This window comes from Notamacropus eugenii, chromosome 4 (assembly GCF_028372415.1).
Source record: "Notamacropus eugenii isolate mMacEug1 chromosome 4, mMacEug1.pri_v2, whole genome shotgun sequence".
Lineage (NCBI taxonomy): Eukaryota > Metazoa > Chordata > Mammalia > Diprotodontia > Macropodidae > Notamacropus > Notamacropus eugenii.
Window position 1 is genome coordinate 200,626,943 of NC_092875.1, and position 22,752 is coordinate 200,649,694.

Consider the following 22,752-nt stretch of genomic DNA (forward strand, 5'->3'; position numbering starts at 1 on the left):
GATCATGTAAGTCCTTCCAGGCCTCTCTGAAGTCTTCTTGTTCATCATTTCTTATGGCACAATAGTACTCCATTACATTCATATTCCTTAATTTATTCAGCCATTCCCCAATTGATGGGCATCCCCTTGACTTTCAGTTTTTGGCAACTACAAAGAGTGCTGCTATAAATATTTTTGTACATGTGGGACCCTTTCCCATTTTTTTGATCTCCTGGGGATATAGTCCTAGTAGCAATATTGCTGGGTCAAAGGGTATGCACATTTTTGTAGCCCTTTGGGCATAGTTCCAAACCGCTCTCCAGAGTGGTTGGATGAGCTCACAGCTCCACCAACAATGAATTAGTGTTCCAACTCTCCCACATCCTCTCCAGCATTTATCATTTTCTTGTTCTGTCATGTTTACCAATCTTATAGGTGTGATGTGGTACCTCAGAGTTGTTTTGATTTGTATCTCTCTAATCAATAGTGATTTAGAGCAATTTTCATATGATTATAGATATCTTTAATTTCTTCCTTTGAAAATTGCCTGTTCATATCCTTTGACCATTTATCAACTGAGGAATGACTTGTATAGTTATACATTTGAGTCAGTTCTCTATATATTCTAGAAATGAGGCCTTTATCCCCAAGCTTAGCCGTAAAAATTCTTTCCCAATTTACTACATCCCTCTGAATTTTGGTTGCATTGGGTTTGATTGTGCAAAAACTTTTCAGTTTAATCAAAATTATCCATCTTGCATTTCATAATGCTTTCTGTCTCTTCTTTAGTAAAAAATTCTTCCCTTTTCCATAAATCTGATAAATACACTATTCTTTCCTTCTCCACTTTATTCATGGTATCAATCTTTATACCTAAATCATGTACCCATTTGGACTTTATTCTTGTGTGCGGTGTCAGGCATGGGTCTATACCTAATTTCTGCCACACTGTTATCCAGTTTTCCCAGCAATTTTTGTCAAACAATGAGTTCTTATCCCAGAAGCTGGGGTCCTTGGGTTTATCAAACAGGAGGTTGCTATATTCCTTGCCTACTGTGTCTTGAGTGCCAAGTCTATTCCACTTGTCTACCCCTGTGTTTCTTAGCCAATACCAAGTGGTTTTGATAATTGCTGCTTTATAATACAATTTGAGGTCTAGTAGCGCTAGGCCACCTTCCCAAACATTTCTTTTCATTAGTCCCTTTGATATTCTGGACCTTTTGTTCTTCCAAATGAATTTTGATATTATTTTATCCAGCTCTAGAAAATAATTATCTGATAGTTAAATTGGTATGGCACTAAATAAGTAAATTAATTTAGGTAGAATTGTCATTTTTATTATATTAGCTCAGCCTACCCATGAACAACTGATGTTTTTCCACTTAAGTCTGACTTTATTTGTGCAAAAAGTGTCTTGTAATTGTGTTCATATAATCCCTGGGTTTGTTTTGGCAGGTAAACTCCTAAGTGTTTTATAGTGTCTACCCTAGCTTTAAATGGGATTTCTCTTTCTATCTCTTGCTGTTGGACTTTGTTGCTAATATACAGGAATGCAGAAGATTTGTGTGGGTTTATTTTGTAACCTGCAACTTTGCCAAAGTTGTTTATTATTTCAAGTAGATTTTTACTTGAATCTCTGGGATTCTCTAAGTATATCATCATATTATCTGCAAAGAGTGATAACTTAGTTTCTTCTTTGGCTATTCTTATTCCTTCAATTTCTTTATCCTGTCTAATTGCTACAACTAACATTTCTAGTACCATATTGAATAATAGTGGTGATAATGGACATCCTTGTTTCACCCCTGATCTTATTGGGAATGCATCTAGCTTATCCCCATTGCATAAAATGCTTGCTAAAGGTTTTAGGCAGATACTGCTTATTATTTTATGGAAAGTTCCCTTTATTCTTATGTTCTCCAGTGTTTTTAATAGGAATGGGTGTTGTATTTTGTCCAAAGCTTTTTCTGCATCTATTGAGATAATCATGTGGTTTATGTTAGTTTTGTTGTTGATATGATCAATAATGCTAATAGTTTTCCTAATATTGAACCAGCCCTGCATTCCTGATATGAATCCTACCTGATCATAATGTATTAATCTTGTGATAAGATGCTGTATTTGTTTTGCTAAAATTTTATTTAAAATTTTTGCATCTATATTCATTAGAGAAATTGGTCTATAATTTTCTTTTTCTGTTTTGTCTCTTCCTGGTTTGGGTATAAAAATCATATTTCTATCATAGAAAGAATTTGGGAGGACTCCTTCTTCCCCAATTTTCAAAAATAGTCTATATAGTATTGGAATTAACTGTTCTTTAAATGTTTGATAGAATTCACTTGTGAATCCATCTGGCCCTGGAGATTTTTTCCTAGGGAGTTCATTGATGGCTTGTTCCAATTTCTTTTTCTGAGATGGGGTTGTTTAAGTATTCAACTTCCTCTTCTGTTAATCTGGACAATTTGTGTTTTTTAAAATATTCATCTGTCTCATTTAGATTATCGAATTTGTGGGCATAAAGTTGGGCAAAGTAATTTCTAATTATTGTTTTAATTTCCTCCTCATTGGATGTGAGTTCACTCCTTTCATTTTTAATATTAATAATTTGATTTTCTTCTTTTTTTAAATCAAATTGACCAAAGGTTTATCAATTTTATTAGTTTTTTCATAAAACCAACTATTGGTTTTATTTATTAATTCAGTAGTTTTCTTAATTTCAATTTTATTAATCTCTCCTTTGGTTTTCAGTTTTTCTAATTTGGTATTTACTTGGGGATTTTCAGTTTGTTCTTTTTCTGGCTTTTTCAGCTGCATGCCCAAGTCATTGATCTCCTCTTTCTCTATTTTATTTATGTAGGCATTCAAAGATATAAAACTTCCCCTAAGAACTGCTTTTGCAGTATCCCATAAGATTTGGTATGTTGTCTCATTATTGTCTTTCTCTCGAATGAAGTTGTTGATTGTTTCTATGATTTTCTTCTCTAACCCATTCCTTCTTTAGGATTAGATTATTTAGTTTCCAATTGATTTTTGGTTTATCTTTCCATGGCCTTTTATTACATGTAATTTTTATTGCATTATGATCTGAGAAGGATGTATTGATTATCTCTGCCTTTCTGCACTGGATTATGAGATTTTTATGTCCTAGTACATGGTCAGTTTTTGTAAATATTCCATGTACCACTGAGAAAAAGGTGTATTCCTTTCTATTCCCATTCAGTTTTCTCCAGAGATCTATCATATCTACCTTATCTAGAGTTTTATTTACCTCCTTAACCTCTTTCATGTTTATTTTGAGGTTAGATTTATCAAGTTCAGAGAGGGGGAGTTTGAGGTCCCCCACTAGTATAGTTTTGCTGTCAATTTCTTCCTTCAGCTCCCCCAACCTCTCCTCTAAGAATCTGGATGCTATACCACTTGGAGCAAACGTTTAGTAATGATATTGCTTCATTGTCTCTGGTGCCTTTTAGCAGGATATAGTTTCCACCCTTATTCCTTTTGATTAGATCTATTTCTGCTTTTGTTTTGTCTGAGATTAGGATTGCTACTTCTGCCTTTCTTACATCTTACATGAAGCACAATATATTCTGTTCCATCCTTTGACCTTTATTCTATGTGTATCCCGCCGTTTCAAATGTGTTTCTTGTAAGCAGCATATTGTTGGATTATAGCTTTTAATCCATTCTGCGGTCAGTCTCTGTTTTATGGGAGAATTCATTCCATTCACATTCACAGTTTTGATTACAATCTGTGTATTTCCCTCCATCCTCTTTCCCACCATTTGTGCTTTTAGCTCTCCCGTCTCCCTTCCCCTCATCAATAGTATTCACTTTTCACCACCTCCTCCTGCAGCTTTCCCCTTCTTCTTTTAGCCCCCCTCCCTTTTACTCCCCTTTACTCTTATTGCTTCTTCCCTCCCTTTTAGCCTCCCCCCCCTTTCTTCCCCCTTCCCCTCCTACTGCCTATAGAGCTAGTTAGGATCATCTACTTAAGTTTATTGTTCCCTCCTTGAAATAAATGAGAGTACCTCTCAAACAATGCTCATCTCCCTCCCCTCATTCCCTCTACTATAATTTTGTACTTCTTCCTGTGATGCAATTTGCCATTTTCTGCTTCTTCCTTTTCACACCTCCAATTACATTCCCTTCTCATATGTAAATCATATTTTTAACATGACATCATTTACTTTATACCCGTTCCCTCCATGTATATCCCTTTTATATTTCATAATAGCTGCACAATTCTCAAGATTAACAGGTATCATCTTCCCTTATAGGGAGGTAAACAGTTTGCCCTAATTGAGTAACAAGTTTTTGTTTCTGTTTTTCTTTTCCCCACTGTTTACCTTTTTAAGATTCTCTTGAGACCTGCATTTGAAGATCAAATTGTCTATTGAGTTCTGGCATTTTGGTCAGGAAGTTCTAGAAATCCCTTACTTCATTGAATGACTTTCTCCTTGCCTGAAATGATATGCTGAACTTTGCTGGGTAATTGATCCTTGGTTGTAGTCCCAGCTCCTTTGCCTTACGGAATATTGGATTCCAATTCTTTCGATCTTTTAATGTAGAAGCTGCAAGGTCCTGTGTGATCCTGACTGTATGTCCTTGATATTTGAATTGTTTCTTTCTGGCTGCTTGTAGTATTTTCTCCTTCACTTGATAGCTGTGGAATTTGGCAACAATATTTCTTGGGGTTTTGAGTTTGGGATCCCTTTCGTGAGGGGAATTATGGATTCTTTCAATGACTATTTTGCCCTCTGAATCTAACACTTCTGGGCAGTTTTCCTTAATTATTTCCTGGAAGATATTGTCCAGGCTCTTTTCTCCATCATGGGTTTCTGGCAGGCCAATAATTCTTAAATTTTCTCTCCTGATCTATTTTCCAGGTCAGTTGTTTTTCCAATTAGATATTTTACATTTTCTTCTATCTTTTCATTCTTTAGATTTTGGTTGACTGATTCTTGCTATCTCATTGAGTCATTAATTTCTACTTGCCCAATTCTAATCTTTATCAAATTGTTTTCTTCAGTTAACTTTTGCATCTCCTTTTCCATCTGTCCAATTTTTCCTTTTAAGGAGCTATTTTCTCCAGTTAATTTTTGAACTTCCTTTTCCATTTGTTCAATTTTTCTTTTCAAAGAGATGTTCTCATCAGTGAATTCTTTTTTTATAATTTTAAAATCATTGGCCAGTTTTCTTCTATTTCCTTCTTTAGCTGTTCCAGGAGAGCTGCTTGTGCTTGTGAGCAGTTCATAGTCCCTTCTGAAGTTTCAGATGGAAGTACAGTCTCAGCTCTGACCTCTTTGGTGTTTGTGTTTTGGTCCTTATCCCCATAGAAAGATTCTATGGTTTTTTCACCCTTCATCTGCTTTTTCTTGTCCATGATGTTGACTGAGTGTTGTGGCTTCTGGTTCTTTCAGTCAGAAGGTATAGAACTTTGTGTTGAGCTGATGTGTGAAAAAGCTAAAAGCAGGTTTTTGTTTTTTTGTTTCCCTGATCAACCCTGGGGTTAGCTTGTTAAGTGTGGGGGAGGAGTGGTCTGGTCACAGAAGATCTCCTCATCTGAACTGAGGCAAAGGCAAGCTCAGGGGATGGTGATCCCAGCTTACTTATTGTCTTCCCATTTCCCCTGGAGTGCTGAGGCACTCCTAGATGCTAATCCATGTTCCCACCCATCCTGGGGCTCCTCTCCTGGTGCTGAGGCTTGCCTGGGTCCTAGTGCAAGTTTTCTCTGCCCTCAGAGTTTCCTCTGTCCTTCTGGTTTGCCTCCACCACAGTAGGAGGATTTCCCCTTAGCTATTTTCCTAGCCTCAGGTGTTATGAGACTATTGGCCCCTTCTGCTGTTTCTGCTGATCCAGGATTTTTCTGGGAAAATATTTTATGGTTCTTTCACAGTCATCAAGGGGAGAGGAAAGAGCATTTACTGATCACTCTGCCATCCTGGCTCCGGGAAGTTCAAGTAGGTGACTTTACCGATGTTTAATCTTCGGGGTGAAAGTCTCGGGAGCTGCTGCGCTGATATCTGGCACTCAATGGCTCTCACTGGCTGGGCTAGGCTTGTCTCCGGCCCTTGGGTGCTGCTCTGCCAGTTCAGCCTGCTCGGGTTTCCTGAGACCCTTTTGCTCCGCTGCGCTAGACACGCTGAGTTGTGCGCTGGTGGCTCACCCCCGCAGAACAGATCCTTCCCGTGGACCTTCCAGTCTAACCTGGGCTCTGAATCCGTCACAGTCTGTCTCCCACTGGATTCCTCACCTCCAAAATTTGGTCAGATTCTCCTTTCAGAAGTATCTGAAGGAGTTTGTCCAAGAGCTTAGGTGAGTCGTTGCTCTCACTCTGCCATCTTGGCTCCGCCCAATTGCCACGATGTTTCTAAGCAAAGTAGGTATAGGGTGGTGCTCTTGGAGTCCAGAAGATCCAAATTCAAATCGTGTCTCAGACACATACTAGGTGTGTGAACCTGGGGGGAGTCACGTAACCTGTTTGTCTTAATCCACTGGAGAAGGAAATGGCAAACCTCTCCAGTATCTTTACCAAGGAAACCCTACGGACAGTAAGGTCAATGGGGCCATGCAGAGCTGGACACAACTGAATGAAACCACCACAAGAACAATAATAACACTTTATCAAAGAGTTTATTGTGTCATAAGTCATGCCTGAGACTGGATTGTGGACAGTACAAAACTATGTATTTACTTTTATATACTGTGTTCAGTCATTCAACAACCATTTACTAAATGTTTACTATGTTCCAGCACTGGAGACAGACAAAAAAGCATAAACAGCCCCTACTGTCAGATTGTTCATATTTTTATGGGGGAGACAATATGTATACCTAAAGGTACACATAAAATACATGCAAACAAGGTGGTAGTGGTAGGAAGGCACTGACAGCTGTGGGACCTGGGAGAGACCTCTTCCAGAAGGTGGCATTTAAGCAGAGTCTTGAAGGTAACTTGGGATTCTCAGAGGAAGAGCATTCCTGGAATGGGAGAGGAGTGGGGTGGGGCAGCCAGGGCCTTGTCGAGGAGAAGGGAAGACACAAAGTGTTGTTTTCAGAAAGTAGCAAGGAGGCCAGGGGAATCAATCATGTAGGAATACTGGAAAGACAGAAAGTGGCCAGGTTGTGAAGAGCTTTATATACTCACACCTACAATCCATATCTAAGGCTTCATGAATCAGTAAATGAAGTAGGATTTTTTTCTTTCTGTCTTAGTTAGATGGAAACAGATATGAAGGAATATAAGGCATTTAATAATAACAATAGCTAGCATTTATATGCCATTTTAAAGTTTGAGAAACACATTATTTTTTTCAGCCTTGCAGAAACCCTGTTAGGTAGATGTTAGAGGTATTATTATTTTCGTTTTACACATGATCAAATTGGGGCCTAAAGAGATTAAATGATTTACCTATGGTCACACAGCTAGTAATAACAAAAGAAATTATTTTAACCTAGGTCTTATAGATACCAGGCCCAGAACTCTTACCTCTTCTGGCATGACATAGCACAAAGAGAACTAGTTCTGGAGTTAGAGGAGCTGAGTTGAAATCCTGATTCTGCTGCTACCTGTGTGACCTGGGGCAAGTCATTTAACCTTGTTACCTCCTCTGCAGATGTTCCCTCTTTTGTAAAAGGGTGAGATTGGATTAGATGGTCTGAGGTCTTTTCCCAGTTTTAAGCCCAAGTTCCAAGTAAATCCACTAATGAGGCAAATGCAATATATCGTTGTTAGGTAGGGCTTCTTAACCTATGGTTCACAAGCACTGGAAGGATTCTGGGAGGTGGGAGAGGGGGGTGTTTGTTAGATGGGGAAAAATTCATTTTTATTTTCACTAACTTCTAAGTGAAATTTAGCATTCCTTCAATTATAAATGTAGGCAAATTACAAATACTATTCTGAGGAGAACATAGGTTTTCCCCAGACTCTCAGAATTATCCATGACACAAAAAGGGTTAAAAGCCCCTGCTCTAAGGTTTACCTAAGTGTTCTTACCAAAGCCTGTGCATCACTGCTGGTGGCCATCATAGGTACTGTTGTTAATGAAAAAACTTGGAAATAGGGGAGGGTAAAAAAAAGGGGGATAAAGGGTTGCTTGTGACTTGATGCCTCCTGATGTATTTTCTTTATCTCCCTAGGTTTGGAAGGCATTTTGAATCTCCCCTTCTGTGGCAAAGCATTGTTATGATCTTTACTATGTTACTGATGTTGAAACTCTGTACTGAAGTTCGAGTGACAAATGAGCTGAATTTAAAACGTCGTTCCTTTGCAGGTTGGTGATTAATAACTAGTTATCATTGCATTTATATATAAGAATAATCCTAAATTAGCATATAAAACATTTCTCATTATCATCTGGATTACATAAGAATTTTTATATGTCTTCTTGGAAAGGTCACTTTCCAATCACTGACTTAAAACGTAGGTTGGATATTGGCTAAACCTAACACCTCTTCAAAGGACAATTATGTCCGAATTCTGGGAAGCTCAGCATGACATGTAGCCCTAACTAACCTTTGTTTCATGAAAATTCAGGACTAGAAAAGGGAGTGTGTTACTTTGCAGCTGTTTTTTCTGGCCAAGCTTGTAGGTCAGCAAAGGTTGTTGACCAAGCAGACTAAGGAATGATGATTTAATATCTCACTAAGCTTAGGTGCAGCTTGTAAATAAAATACTTCCTTGACATCTCACCCTTGACTGTTTAGCCTCTGTTAATACAATCTTATTCTGTGCTTGTAGGTTGTGTTGTGTGTACGCAGGTAAATCCATGGTTAAAGTGGAGCTAGGGTTAACTATTTATTTTTTTGGACTGTGGTTTTACTTTAGCAGGAGCACCTGGTAAGAATCTTCCTTTACCAAAGTATATTGACACCTGCTCTGCAGCTTATTATAGGAACAGGGGTTCTTAACCTGAGGTCTTTGAACTTGTTTTAAAAAAATATTTTGATAGCTGTGTGATTGGTTTCCATAATCTAAATATGTTATTATGTGCATTTTAAAAATACTAGGCTTTATCAGACTGCCAAAATGGTCCATGATACGCAAAAGAGATCTTGGGGTATTAGAGATTAATTGACTTACTCAGGGTCACATAGCCAGTGTGTCAGAAGCTGGATTTTCACCCAGGTTTTCCAAACTACAAAACTTCAGGGCTAGTCACAGGTTTTAAAATTTTAACTTCAGCAAATTATTGCTGCTGTTGTAGTCCTGTAAGTGGAAAGCATTTTTCTTTATGAGAAGTCTTGGCTTCTCCTGTAGAGTTACGAAAAAGTCTAGACTGGTTTTTCTTGACACTTGCAGACTACCGTCTTTATTTATCCCTTCTATGTTTTTGCCATATTCTGAGATTTTTTTTTTCATATGATATGGATCTTAGATTTTAGATGTCCTCAGTAGCAAGCCAACTCTTCATCTAACGTATTCCTTCTCTTAGGTATTTGAGCTTGGAATTGTCTGGGGTGACTTTCTGCCTGGTTGTCCCTTAATTTCTGTTCCTAACATTCCTGGTCTCTTCAGCTGACCTCACTCTTTATTTTTTTTTCTTTCCATGCTTTTTTTCCATTAAGAGAAATCTTTGGTCTGTCTAAGCTGTCCCCATTTTAGTGGAAGATAGGGTAGATACTTGATGAATTCAGTGTCCTTTGAACTATTAATGATAGCAATGATTGTCATTAATTCCCTATAATATTTTCTGCTGGTTTTCAGCAGGCTAACTGATTGGTTAGCAGCCTCTTTTTTTCCTGTTTTTTTTAAAATAATGACTTTTGTTTAAAGTTGTACAAGATGAAAATAAGCTCAACCATGTCGCATTCTACCAAGCAAGCATAAAGGGCGAATGAAACTTCTCATTATTTCTAATCACCTTTTAAGTGATTTATGCTTTTAAATATCTGCCTTGATAGTTTTTATTTTCCTTATGGACTTCCATTTGCCCCCTTTTTTTTTTTTTCTGTTTTTTCATTTCAACCTGTTCCATAACCTTTGTGGACTTTGTGGGACTGCTCAAGACGCACTGGGTTCCCAGCCAGCAGTCACGTAACTGACTGAAATATCATCAGGTTGCCCATTATCGGGGCGGCAGGGGTGGTGGTGGAGAGAAGCTTTTCTACTAGTAACAAATTAGTATAACCATGGGAAATAACACAAAAGCCTTAGTTCTGTTTTTATCCAGTGACACTAGGCAAATTGCTTTCTTTTCATGTTGCCCACTGTATCTGAAATGATTAGAAACAGACTCTCATTACCTTTATCTGAAACGACATCCAGGGTTTAATAGCTTAAAAAAACCAAAGAAGCAAGTTTCTGAAACGAAATAGAATGCAGCAAGGTTAGACATTTACATGACATTAGACATTATTGAACTGCTTGCATATTGCAGGAGACCCTTAGCCCTAAGAGTTGATTGCCCCTTGTACACTTGTTTGACACTTGGCATGTTTTTCAGCTAGCTGCTTCTAGGTTGCAAAGCTGGGCATGAGTGAAGGCAGAGATGACTTGACATTTATAAAGCAGTATGTACTTTTTTTTCTTGTTTTCTCTCAGCAGAGTAGATTGTTGAAAAACATATATAACAAGAAATTAGGTGATTGTCTATATCAAACTTAGTTTTTATCACTCACTTGCTACTTCAGAAATGATTCTTTAAAGAAGAGGTGTTGTGTTTTGATTCAAAACAAAAACTAACATTGGTGATTTATCTTTGTTGGCAGGTGAACTGTCATACTGACCTAAATATATTCAGGACTGCTGGGGCAGATATGTCACTCAATCACAAGCAGATATATAACAGTTATGGAATATTTTGACCTATGAACTTTTTGTTATTTGTATGAATTAATACAAAACTTGGAATTAACTCCTAAACTTACTTTCTATTAAAAAATTTTGATGTACTGAATATCATAGGAAAAACATGTTGAGCACTCCAATTTTGCGTCTGAATTAAATCAGCAACTATTACTTGATTGTCTATTTTGTAAAAGAAGCACGTAGCTCATAGTGGATTCCAGAGAGAAACAGAAATGTGTCAATATAGAAAATCAAAGGAAAACACTTTATTTTAAAGTGAATACAATGCAGTTTGATTTTAGGCTAACCTTTCTTTTCTAACCTGTGTCCTCTAAAGTACTGAGTTCGATGAACTCATCAGCATCAGTTTTCCTCTCACATGTTTCCACATCTCTTTGAGAAGTTTGCCAGCTCCTGACCCATTATCTGTCTTCTATCTGGATGAGCCACAGAAGATTGGCTTGTCCTTAACCTGAAAGGTGAAGCTCTTGTTAAAGTGGATGCAAGCAGGAGAACAATTTACCAGGAAGCTGCTGGAGCCACTTACAGCTAAAGACTTCCATAGGAAAGTCAATCTTTCTAAAGAAAAGGGCAGGAGGGGACGCTTAAACATTTGAGGACAATTGTAACTTTCAGTTTTATAGGTGACAAGTTTGCTTCTACTCTTCTTTGAAAATCATATTGTGAAAGGATAGACAGCTTGAAGTTGAACAGAGCAGGAGTTCTTAACCTTTTTTGTGTTTTCGATGCCTTTTTCAATCTGATGAAGTCTCTGGATCTCTATTAGAATAATGTTTTTAAATGTGTTAAAGAAAATACATGGGATCATAAAGGAAATAAGTTATATTGAAGTACAATGATCAAAATGTATTTTAGAAAACAATTTCTTGGATTCCAGGTCAAGAACTGCTCTAGATGTTTCTAATGGTATAAGAGGACATGACCAGCTAGTCCTACATCACAGAGATTCTTGTTTTCCTGTGCCTGCCTACAAAATTTGTCTTACCATCAACTGAATTTGCTGTTGATTGTCCCCTGTCAGTAAGGTTTTAAATTCTAGGCTGAGACTTCAGAAGATTCAAAAGAAAGAAGTTTAATAATTGGGTAGAATGTTGGCTTTAAAACATCATTTCATGTACTCCCTTGACTTTTATTTTTAGTGCCAGGGGGAATTCGGTCAAGGTCCTGTGTGTTGGTGGGTTCTCCACTACATGGACTTGTACAGCTATCAATTGGGGAATAAATCTCCATGTGGTTAGTCTTTGTAGTGGTATTTGCCCTCTTGATTTCTTTCCAGGAGCTTATTAGACTGAGAGCAACTGCATATAACTGAAAGGAAATGATAATAGAGTTTATCTTTGAAATTGTCTTCAGTCATTATACACAGTATTGGTTCCAACATGAATTTGGCCCCTCCTGCCTGAACCATGATGAGTTACTGAGTATGAGAAATTGGAGATGTATTGTTTTGGAGAGGAAAAATTTGCTGGAGATAGAAAGAAGTGGGGGAGGCAGGGAGGTAGAGTACCTATTAATTGATGAGATTTAACATTTTATTACCTATATCTTACTTCCACTTCCTTCCTAGGTATTGAATTATAATTTTCCATTACAAGAAAAATTCATGCATGTTCTGGAAGGGAGAAAAATTTAATGTAGAATTTTAATAGCATGCACATATCCTAAATTTCCTCCATATGTGTGGTTCAAAATGGTGTTTTTCAAAGTGGTCTTCTTGAAACAGCAGGCTCTGCCTTTGCTGCTAGAAACTGAATTCTGACCCAATAAATTTTTTTTTGTACCAGTGGACCATCTTCTTTAGAGCACTTATCTCTCTTCTCCAAGGTGAAATATGTTTAGAAAAATACATTAGAAGAAATTTGAAATCAGTCTTTCTCTAGTCTTATTGTAACTATTTGGAGGAAGGAAATAAAACTAATATTCTATTTGCTCTATTGGGTTTTACAGAACAATGTTAGGTGTTTTAAAAAAAAAAATCTGAAGGATACCGCTCTCCCCCATCTCTGTGGTCTCTTTAAAGTTCACATCTAGTTTCTTCCTGCTTCTGTTGACTAGTAGTTAACTTAGAAAAATGTTGTGGGTCGCATTTTTCAAATTTCCTGTTTATCTACATTTCCCACATGATTTCTTCTAGGCTTGGGCTTGTATCACTTATGTAGTTTGTCTGGAAATAAATTCAATTCATCTTTTTCTGATGGACTGAGAATTTTTAGGAACAAACCAGTCTTACTTGGATGAGAACATTTAACTTAGATCGTCTGTGATCTAAAAGTTTCCATCAACATCTTCAAACAAATCAGCATAGAAGAAAATAGGAGAAAGAAGGAATTGTCTGATCAGTATAAGGAATTAACCTTAGTGCCTAGGTCAAGCAGTCAAGAAGAAGGTTAAATGTATTCATCACACATGAATTTACGTATATGAAGAATATCGTGTTCTGTTACTTCCATGCCTAGTTTTGGACTAATTTCACAGTCCAAATAATTCTTAGAACCATTTTTTCCCTGTTTATAAAGTAAGGAGGATGATCTAGGATTTTAGCATGGAATGGAAAAAAAAAACTTGAAGAAAATTGAAATGGTATCTTTTATCCTATGGGATTCGTTTTTGTGATTCCAGGCTGGGATAATCTTCTAGTCTGTGGGCTGGTATGGCTAACGGTAAACAGGACTGAGCATAACAACCAGCAGGAAGCATTTCTTGGTTTGAATTTTCCTACAACTAGAGCATACATTCCTTTCCTTGTTTTCTGAGACATGGGAACAAAAAACTTCCCACAACTCTATCAGACTTTTATGTGTGAATGTATTCTTTCCCTCTCGCTCTTCCTGTATACTTTCCTCGCTTGAACTAATTTGAGGGAGATTGAGCAGATGTGAAGCTACTTAGTTTCATAGTCACATATAGAATGGGAAGAACATTGCAACCAAAGGACCTTGCGGGATCTGAGTCGTAGCTAATCTGCTCTGCAATAGTGGTTCCCATCATAGTTTGGTTGATTCTCCTAAAACAGTTTTGGCTCTTTCCTGAGTGGAACTTTGTTGATAAATCTCAGCTTTGTGATAGGAAAAGATAAGTTCCCTCTATTTTTATTTTCTCACAGATCTTCTTGGAGGTGATACTGTTCTTTTTCTGGCTACCAGAGAGGCAGTAGATTATTAAATGTCAGTCATTCTTCTTTGCCCTCCTTCCATTAACTTTTAAAATTTTATCAATTTTATTTTTCATTTCTGAATATATCCTTCTCTCCCTCCCATTTCCAATGAATCTTCCCTTGTAACAAGATCTTAATAAAGAGGAAAAAAAAATCAACACATATAACAGCCAACAGTTCCTGCATCTGAGAGCATATGCCATTTTCAAAACACATAGTTTCCCCACATCTCCAGGAAAGGGAGGGAACTGCATCTTCTCGTTTCTGTTCTAGGACCAAGCTTGATCACTCTGTGTACTTTTATTCTTAATATTTACATTGTTGTAGCCTTTGCGTGTTTTGTTTACTGTGGTTTACCTGGTTCTGTTTACTGTGTCAGTTCATATAATATTCCCTTGCTTCCCCGAGTCCTTTATATTCATCTTTTTCTTTGTGGCATAGGAATATTTATTTATCATTGTTTGTTTCACCATTTACAAGTTGATTCCTAACTCCTCTTTTTTTTTTTTAAATGAGACAGTCAGGAAGAGGAGTAATAATATTCATTATGTATAACTGTGTGTAAGGACTACCTTGTTCTTTCTACTTGCATGATTTGTTTGGAACACTCATTGTTTTCTGAACATTAGGCATTTAAGGTCTGTGGCTCTGATCCCAGGGCATCTTCAAATCTCAATAAATGTTCACACACACACTGCACCTCCTGCACGCCGCGCCCCCCCCCCCCCCCCCCCCCCCTTCCCCTTACAGCAAGGATTCTTAATCTGGGGTCTGGGAGAGGCTTCTTCTTCTTCCTTATTTCAGTATATTTGGATTCCATTGTAGTCCTAGGTTTTTTATTTTTTGGTAAAAAAATCTGAAAAGAGGTCTCTGAGTTTTACCAGACTGCCAAAGGGGTCCCTGGCACAAAAATGGTTAAGAAATCTTGTTCTAGAGCCACTATCACGTAACTCAGGTTGAGATTTTTCTCACCCTTTTAGATTCCTTTGACTAATCTGTTGAGGACAGAACAAATGAATAGAAAATTGGTCAGAAGATAGGAAACTGGACATAGAAGAAATAAAAGCTAAAGGCCCAGATAATTATATTTTTATAATCATGGCAAACTTTATAAGATAATTTTTAAGATTGCAAGGTGCTTTATTTACAAAGATTATATCATTTTATCCTCACAAGATTGTTAGGTGTTGTTATTGTCCTAATTTTATAGATGAGGAAACTGAGGCAGGCCGAGGTTAAATGACATGCCCAGGGTGACATAGCTAAGTAAGTGTCCAAGGCCGAATTTGAACTCAGATTTTCTTGACTCTGGGCCCAGTACTCTGGTCACTGCCCTCAGCTCTGGACTGGTAGTCTGGATACCTGGTTTGTTCTGGTTGTATGTCAGTAATTCTCTTACATCAGATCATCTCTGAGTTACTGTGTACCTCTATGACTTTATATCTTTATGTTTCATTTATTGGTTCCTAGAGGGAGAGAGACAGCTGATCATTGGATAGAGTGCTAGGTTGGGAGTCAGGAAGACCTGAGTTCTGATCTGGCCTTGGATACTTAACTAGCTGCATGACCTTGGGCAAGTCACTCAACCTCTGTTTGCCTTAGTTTTCTTCATTTTACAAATGAGGATGATAATAATAATACCTATTTCACAGGATTTGTTAATGAAGAGCAAATAAGATAATATTTATAAAATAGTACTCAGTACCTGGCACATAATAGGTACAAAATAAATTGTTCTTCCCTGCCCTTCCCCTGTTAATCAGAAACCCAATAACGTAGGAGTTTTTGTAATGTTCAGATACAGCACATTAATCATTGAGAGAAAGGGAACCCAAGCGAGGAAAGGAGGATATTTGGGTATGTGTTCTACTTTTTTTTTTTTAGTTTTGGTCCCTTCCTGAAGGCAGAACCCATCAGAAGTCATTTAGTGAGTGCCTGCTCTGTGTGTTGAATGCTGCTGTAGGAAATGGTAGTTGTTAAATTTGGGTTTGTCTTTGCTTAGAGTTATTTGCTAAAGAAACTTCATTTCAAAGGCAGCCAAATCTAATATTGTCTTACAGAAATGATGCATAACTCTGGTCAGACATTTTCTTTATGGTTCCAATAAGTCTGAGTTATTGCTTTTAACTTTTTTCGTTCTGTTCTTCTCCACAAACAAAATGAAATAAAACCCAAATACTTGTGTTGTTTCCAGCTTGGTGCTTTTTGCAATACGGTTAATTTTAGGACTGTGGCTAGTATTTCTTTGTAAGTTATTAGAATACTTCAAATGAGGTTTTAGAGCAATAGGTGTGCGGGAGTGGAGAGATGTGTTTGAGCTCCTCTCCAAAAAATGATACCAAGGGAGTTCTAAGGCAGAATTTTCTAACCTTTTGTATCCTGGATCCCTTGAGCAGTTAGGTGAAGAAGCATATGGACTCCTCAAAACAATGTTTTTAAATGCATAAAATAAAATACTTGAGATTACAAAGGAAACCAATTATATTGAAATTCAGTTTTCAAAAAAAATTTTTTTTTTCAGTTTTCAGAATTTTGGGAAAAAGAAACATTCTCCCTCCACCCCCAGACCCAGGTTAAGAACCCATGTTCTAGGGTATAGTCGATTCACTGCTAAGACTGGATTCTTCCCCAGTTATTACTAATTCTCTTTTATGTACTTAGTCTTCAAAGATGGGCATTAGACTCTGGCCCATAGACTTATTAAAATAAATAGGTAGTATTTACCCATTTACAACTGGCATTTAGTTTAATGTGTCCTTGAAAATAGTTTTATGGGGCCAATTTTGTTAATTTATATCAGATTCTATATTTTGCAAAGCACTTTCTTCACAACATACCTGTGAGAAGTAGTTAGTACAAATATTTTTATCCTTACTTTGTGTGATGGGCTAGGTGCAGGGGTAGGGAACCTGCAGCCTCAAGGCCACATGTGGCCCTGTAGGTCCTCAAGTATGGCCCTTTGACTGAATCCAGACTTCACAAGACAAGTCCCCTTAACAGAAGGGTTTGTTCTGTAAAACTTGGGCTCAGTCGAAGGGCTACACCCAGGGACCTAGAAGGACCTACCCTGATAGGGTCCTTAGTAAGTGGTAAATCTAGGTTTTTTGAAGAGCTCTCTGTTTTGATAAATAAATAGATGCTTAGACTTGTGGAGGAAGAGAAGGCAGTTTGTACTAAGTGGGTGCTGGAGGTCACCTGCCTCACCAGCTCTCATTGACTAGTAATGTGCCTGCAGTAGTTTAGAGGGAGGAAGTTGCTATGACTGTAGCATTGTAACTATTTCACTTAGGCTGTCAACCTTGTATTTATACAACTGGGGAAACTGAGGCACAGGGAGATTAAAGGCTGTCTAACTAATGGAGATAGCTTGGTGAATAGCATGCTGAGCCTGGAGTCAGAAAGACGAGTTCAAATGTGGCCTCAGACTCTTAAAGCTATATAATCTTGGCAAGTCACTTAACCTCTATTTATTTCATGTTCCTTATCTATAAAATGGATATAATCATAGCACTTACCTCCCAGGGTTGTTGTAAGGATCAAATGAAATAATATTTGTAAAGTGATTGGTAGTATAGTGCCTGGTGTATGGTAGGTGTTACGCAAACTACTGCTACTATATAAAATGCTGCTAACAACTTACCGCCACCACCGCTGTTACTACTGCTGCTCTGATGAAGATGACGTCTCCAGAGTATAGCCTTTTTTCCCACTCTGCCATGTTGCTGCTGTCTCTCAGATCTTTATTCTTTACAAGTGGGTATGTGGTATGTTCAGGGAAGACTAGCATCTCTGATGTGAGGGCTGCTGAGCCCTTCTCAGGGCTGTTTTCTACCTTTGGTATCCATCTGATTCACCTAACTCTCACTTGTGGCTCCAAGAAGCTGTATGTAGCATGTATAGCGGCCACACCCCAGTAAACCATTTAGACAGGCTAAATCATGATGAGAGTAACTGAGGGTTCTCAAACCCATGGATGAATTAGGGGAATGTTTACCCCAAGCATGTGAAGACTTCCTCTGGTGAAATGGGTGGTTGAGAATAGATTGTTCCAGTGGCCACGAAGACAGCTAAAGCAGGTACTGTTGAGTGCTTAGAGCTTGTTTAGATGTGGAAGATGCCAAGGTCATCCACTGCATCCTGAGCCATCACCAGTTGTCTTGAGTCTGTTCTGCCACTGGACTGTGATGACTCTGGAAGAGAGAGTGAGGCTGATGACTTCGTGCAACTCTGCCTCACTTAAATCCTAGTTAGGCAGAAATCAAGAGACAACACATGCCATTTTACCCTTTTTACCCATCTCAAAGTCCTGTGGCAACAGGCAAGTGATGAAGCAGCAGGTGCAGATACATTGGGAGCTGTAATCACAATCCTGCACACAGGCAGCACAGGCCATAGGATTGTTTCTCACTGGAAGCAGCAGTGGGAATCGGCAGCCCCCCTGGGTGTCTGAGCAGCCTTTTAAGGATCACACTGCTCACCTCCTGGTGTGAGGAAGGGACTAGAAAAGGTGCCCTAAAAATTGTATGCTTACTCAATCCTGGCCTGATTACTGCAGCAGGCAGGAATCCTACCCTGCAGTTGAAACACCAAAAAATGTACAAAAACTTCTGCAAAGATAATTGTTCTTTCCATTGTTACATGGAATGTGCACACTCTTATAGCCAACACAAAATCCAGTAGATCTGAAAGATGAACAGCTCTTGTTGAGAGAGAACTCAGCAGGTTTCATATCCAAACAGCAAAAGAAGGCTGGCAAATGAAGGCCAGCTTACTGAAGTTGGAGCTGCATGTACGATTTTCTGTAGTGAACCATGGTGAAGGTGAGCACTGTGAAACTGGTGTAGGTTTTGCAATCAAAACTAATGTAGTCAACTAGCTTGTATGCCTACCAAAAGGAGTGTACAAAAATCTCATGACAGTTGGATTGCCACTTGTAAGAAAATACCATGCTACCATCAACCTTGATGAGGTCAAAGAAAAATTTTATGAAGACCTGGAGACCCTTATCATCAATGTGCTAAAAGAAGAATAGTTTATAATTCCTGGTGACTTTAATGCTAGAATAGACTCAGAGTATCAGACATGTTGGGGAGTCCTTGGGAGGGATGGAGTTGGAAACAGCTACAGCAGTGGTCACTTACTACCGAAGATTTGTGCATCTCATGACCTCATCACCAATGTAGTCTTCCATTTATGTAAACACAATAAAATTTCATGGATGTACCATCGTAGTAAACTTTGGCATTTAATAGACTATGTGATTTTAAGGAGAAAAGATAAGACAGGATGTGAGAGTGACAAAGGTAGTATATGGTGAAAAGAACTGGACTGATCATAGACTTTTCCTCTCTAAGCTAACTATTCACATTCAACAAAAGCTGTGGCCCCAAGGCAAAATAACTACCAGAAGAATTAATGTAAATGGATTAGAGTACTTCTCTAAGTGGGAAGAGTTTGTTGTTGACTTGGAGGGAAACACACAGTTGGCAACAATGGAACAGAAAAGGAGTGGGCAGCTTTCAGAGATTTGGTGTATTCCACTGCATTTGCTCATCTGGGTCAGAACAGTTGCAAACATAAAGATTGGTTTGATGAAAATGATAGGGAAATTCAGAAACTGTTAAACGAAAAAAGAGAACTCCACAGGGTTTACCAGCAAGATAGTTCATCTCTCTCTGAGAAGGCAGCATTTAATTTCATCAGAAGTAAAGTATAAGCAAAGCTTAGAGAAATGCAGAATTCTTGGCTCAGTAAGAAGGGAGATAAAATTCAGTTTGATGCTAATAGTAACAATCCAAAGCCCTTTAGCCCTGAAGGCTATTTATGAGCCAAACATCTATGGTACATGTCAGCTACTCAGTGCTAATAGAGCCACACTGATTAGTGTTAAGGACATGTTCCTAGAGAGATGGGCTGAACACTTCCATAGTGTTCTTAACAGTCTGTCCTCAATCAGTGCTTAAGCCATTTACTGTTTACCTCAGGTTGAAGTCACTCCATCTCTAACTGAAGTTCCAGCTGAAGTTGCCGTTAGGCAACTTCCATGTGGCAAAGCACCTTGTGCTGATTCTGTTCTAGCTGAGATTTACAAGGTGTGTGTGTGGGTGTCCATTACTCATATAAATGCTTACTGAAATTTTCTGGGTTATAAAAGCAAGAGGAGGTTATTCCCCAGGAGTTCAGAAGTTCAAGGATTCCTCCGTTGTCCATCTCTAAAGGTAAAGGCAATAGATTGTCCTGTGACAATCACAGAATGTGGGGCAAGGGTCTCTCTCTTAGTCATTGCTGACAGAATTCTTGCCAGAATCTTCCTTAATAGACTGATCCTTCACCTGGAACATGGTAACATACCTGAGAGCCAGTGTGACTTAAGAAAGATTTGAGAAACAATTGATATAGTGTTTCCAGCCCGATAACTGCAGGAGAAATGCCATGAGCAAAACAGAAGTCTATACACAATGTTTGTAGATCTTACCCAAGGCCTTTGATACTGTCAGTCATGATGGTTTATGGAAATCTATGTCAAAATTTGGTTGCCCGGAGAAGTCCATCTGTATTATACGTCAATTTTACTATGGTATGCTTGCCCAGGTTCTGGATAGTGAATGACGTTCTTGTGTTTTCCCAGTCACCAGTGGAGTGAAACAAGGCTGTGTGCTTGCTCCCATGCTTTTTTAGCATGATGTTTTCAGTCATGTTGTCAAACAACTTCATTGGGGACAGACACAGCCTCAAGGTCATCTGTTGCACTGATGGTAAATTCTTCAACTTAAGAAGGCTACAATCCAAGACTATAGTGGAGGGAGTGTTGGTGCATGATTTTTTTGTTTACAGATGATTGCGCACTCAGTATAGACTCTGAGGTTGGATCTATTCTCTACTCCTTGTGCTGATTTTGATCTAATAAAACCAAGAAAACACAGGTGCTCCATCAACCAGAATCACCATCCATATGTGAAACCATTGATTACAGCAAGTGGAGAAGTTTTGAATTCTGTGGATAAGTTAACTTACCTTGGCAGTATACTTTCCGGGAACATACTCTTTGATAATGAGGTTGACACATGCATTGCCTAAGCTAAGTGAGTGTTTGCGAGGCTCCAAAGAGCCTATTAAGGAAGATTTTGACAAGAATTTTGTCAGCAATGACTAAGAGAGAGACCCTAGCCCTACATCCTGTGATTGTCACAGGAGACTCTATTGCCTTTACCTTTATAGAGATGGACAATGGAGGAGTCCTTGAACTCCCGGGGGATAACCTCCTCTTGCCTTATAACCCAGAAAATTTCAGTAAGCATTTGTATGAGCAATGGACACCCCCACACACATACCTTGTAAATCTCAGCTGAAACATAATCAGCACTAGGTGCTTTGCCACATGAGAGTTGCCTAATGGCAACTTCAGCTGGAACTTCAGTTAGGGATGGAGTGACTTCAACCTGAGGTATTGGGAGAGCAGAGGTATTAGACTGACTACCAAACTGAAGGTTTACAGTTATTATGCTGACCTCATTTACATTGCCTGTGAAACCTGGACTATATACCAGCACCATGCCAGGAAACAGAATCATTTCCATTTGAATTATCTTAGGAAGATTGTAAAGATCACCTGACAAGATAAGATACCAGACCCTGAGGGCCTTTCTCCAATTAAACTGCCAAGCATTCAGACTCTACTGCAGAGAGGGCAACTCCAATGGGCTGGCTACATCGTTCAAATGCTAAACGTACGCTTGCCAAAAAAGACTTTTATAGAGAACTCACACTGGGAAGGTGCTCGACATGGTGGTCAGAAAAAACAATACAAGGACACTCAGTGTCCCTCTTGAGAACTTTGGAATTGTGTGACATTGCAGACACTGACCCACGACTGCTCATGCAGTGTGACATGCCCTCATCAAACAAAGTGCTGTACTCTGTGAGCAAAGCAGAATTGAAGTAGCTCAAAAGAAACAGTGAGATGCACAGATTTAGAGAATCCACACCAAATGTTCACGTGGACTATTTGTGCCCTACTGTGGTAGAGAATTTCAAGCTGTTATTGATCTCTTCTCTTCAAGTTACACTGTAACTTGAGTCTAACATAGTGCTATCATTTTGGTCCCCTTCGAGAATGAAGGACAATAACCAACGAACCAGCTCTTTATAAGTGCTCAGCTGTTGATTTATAGTTATTTTGTTACTTGAGTCTATTCCTTGATATTCCTGAAGGCCATAACAGATGAGTGTCTTATGGAGTAGATGGAGGAAAAAGCATCAGGAATGGGCTTCTTGACTTCACTTAGAGAATGTATCGGATGCTCACTGCAGTAGTAGGAAAGATGAAAATGAAAAGTTGTGTTTTATAGTGAACTGGGCAACTTGGGACATTTCTGTAATTATAATAGAATCTTCATCCAGGGAGAAGGAAGGAGAAAATAGTTGACATTTTTAGTCGGGAGAATGACGAGATTTTCTTTCTGAGGTGACATATTCCATCATATCTCTGCATTTCCTTTTTTTTTTTTTAGGTTTTATTGATATGTTTTATTTTACGTTACATAAATTTACAGATTGCTTCTACTTTGTGGGAGGTCTCTTGTAACAAAGTAAACTAGCTAAGTAAAACTAACAACATGGTGTTCTGCTCTGAAAGTGCATGCAGCACTTCACGTCTGTTAACAACCCTACCATCTCTCATTTTTTTTTTAATTAACAAAATTCTTTTTTCTTTCCCTTGCACTTCCCAAATATGTGTGATTAAATACAACAAATTCCTTTAACAGCTGTATTAAAAAATTTATATGTCTCATTCTGTAGCTTTAATCAGTC

General features: G+C 38.4%; 1 protein-coding gene across 6 annotated transcripts in view; it reads left to right on the forward strand.

Moving 5' to 3' along the window:
- The window catches only part of SLC66A2 (solute carrier family 66 member 2), a 183,620-nt gene that overhangs the window by 18,042 nt on the left and 142,826 nt on the right, over window positions 1–22,752 (forward strand). For all 6 annotated transcript variants that reach the window (XM_072604037.1, XM_072604033.1, XM_072604038.1 and 3 more), the window contains exon 3: window positions 8,117–8,250. In XM_072604037.1, the coding sequence (XP_072460138.1) occupies window positions 8,117–8,250 (134 nt within the window). The remainder of the gene's footprint in view (window positions 1–8,116; window positions 8,251–22,752) is intronic.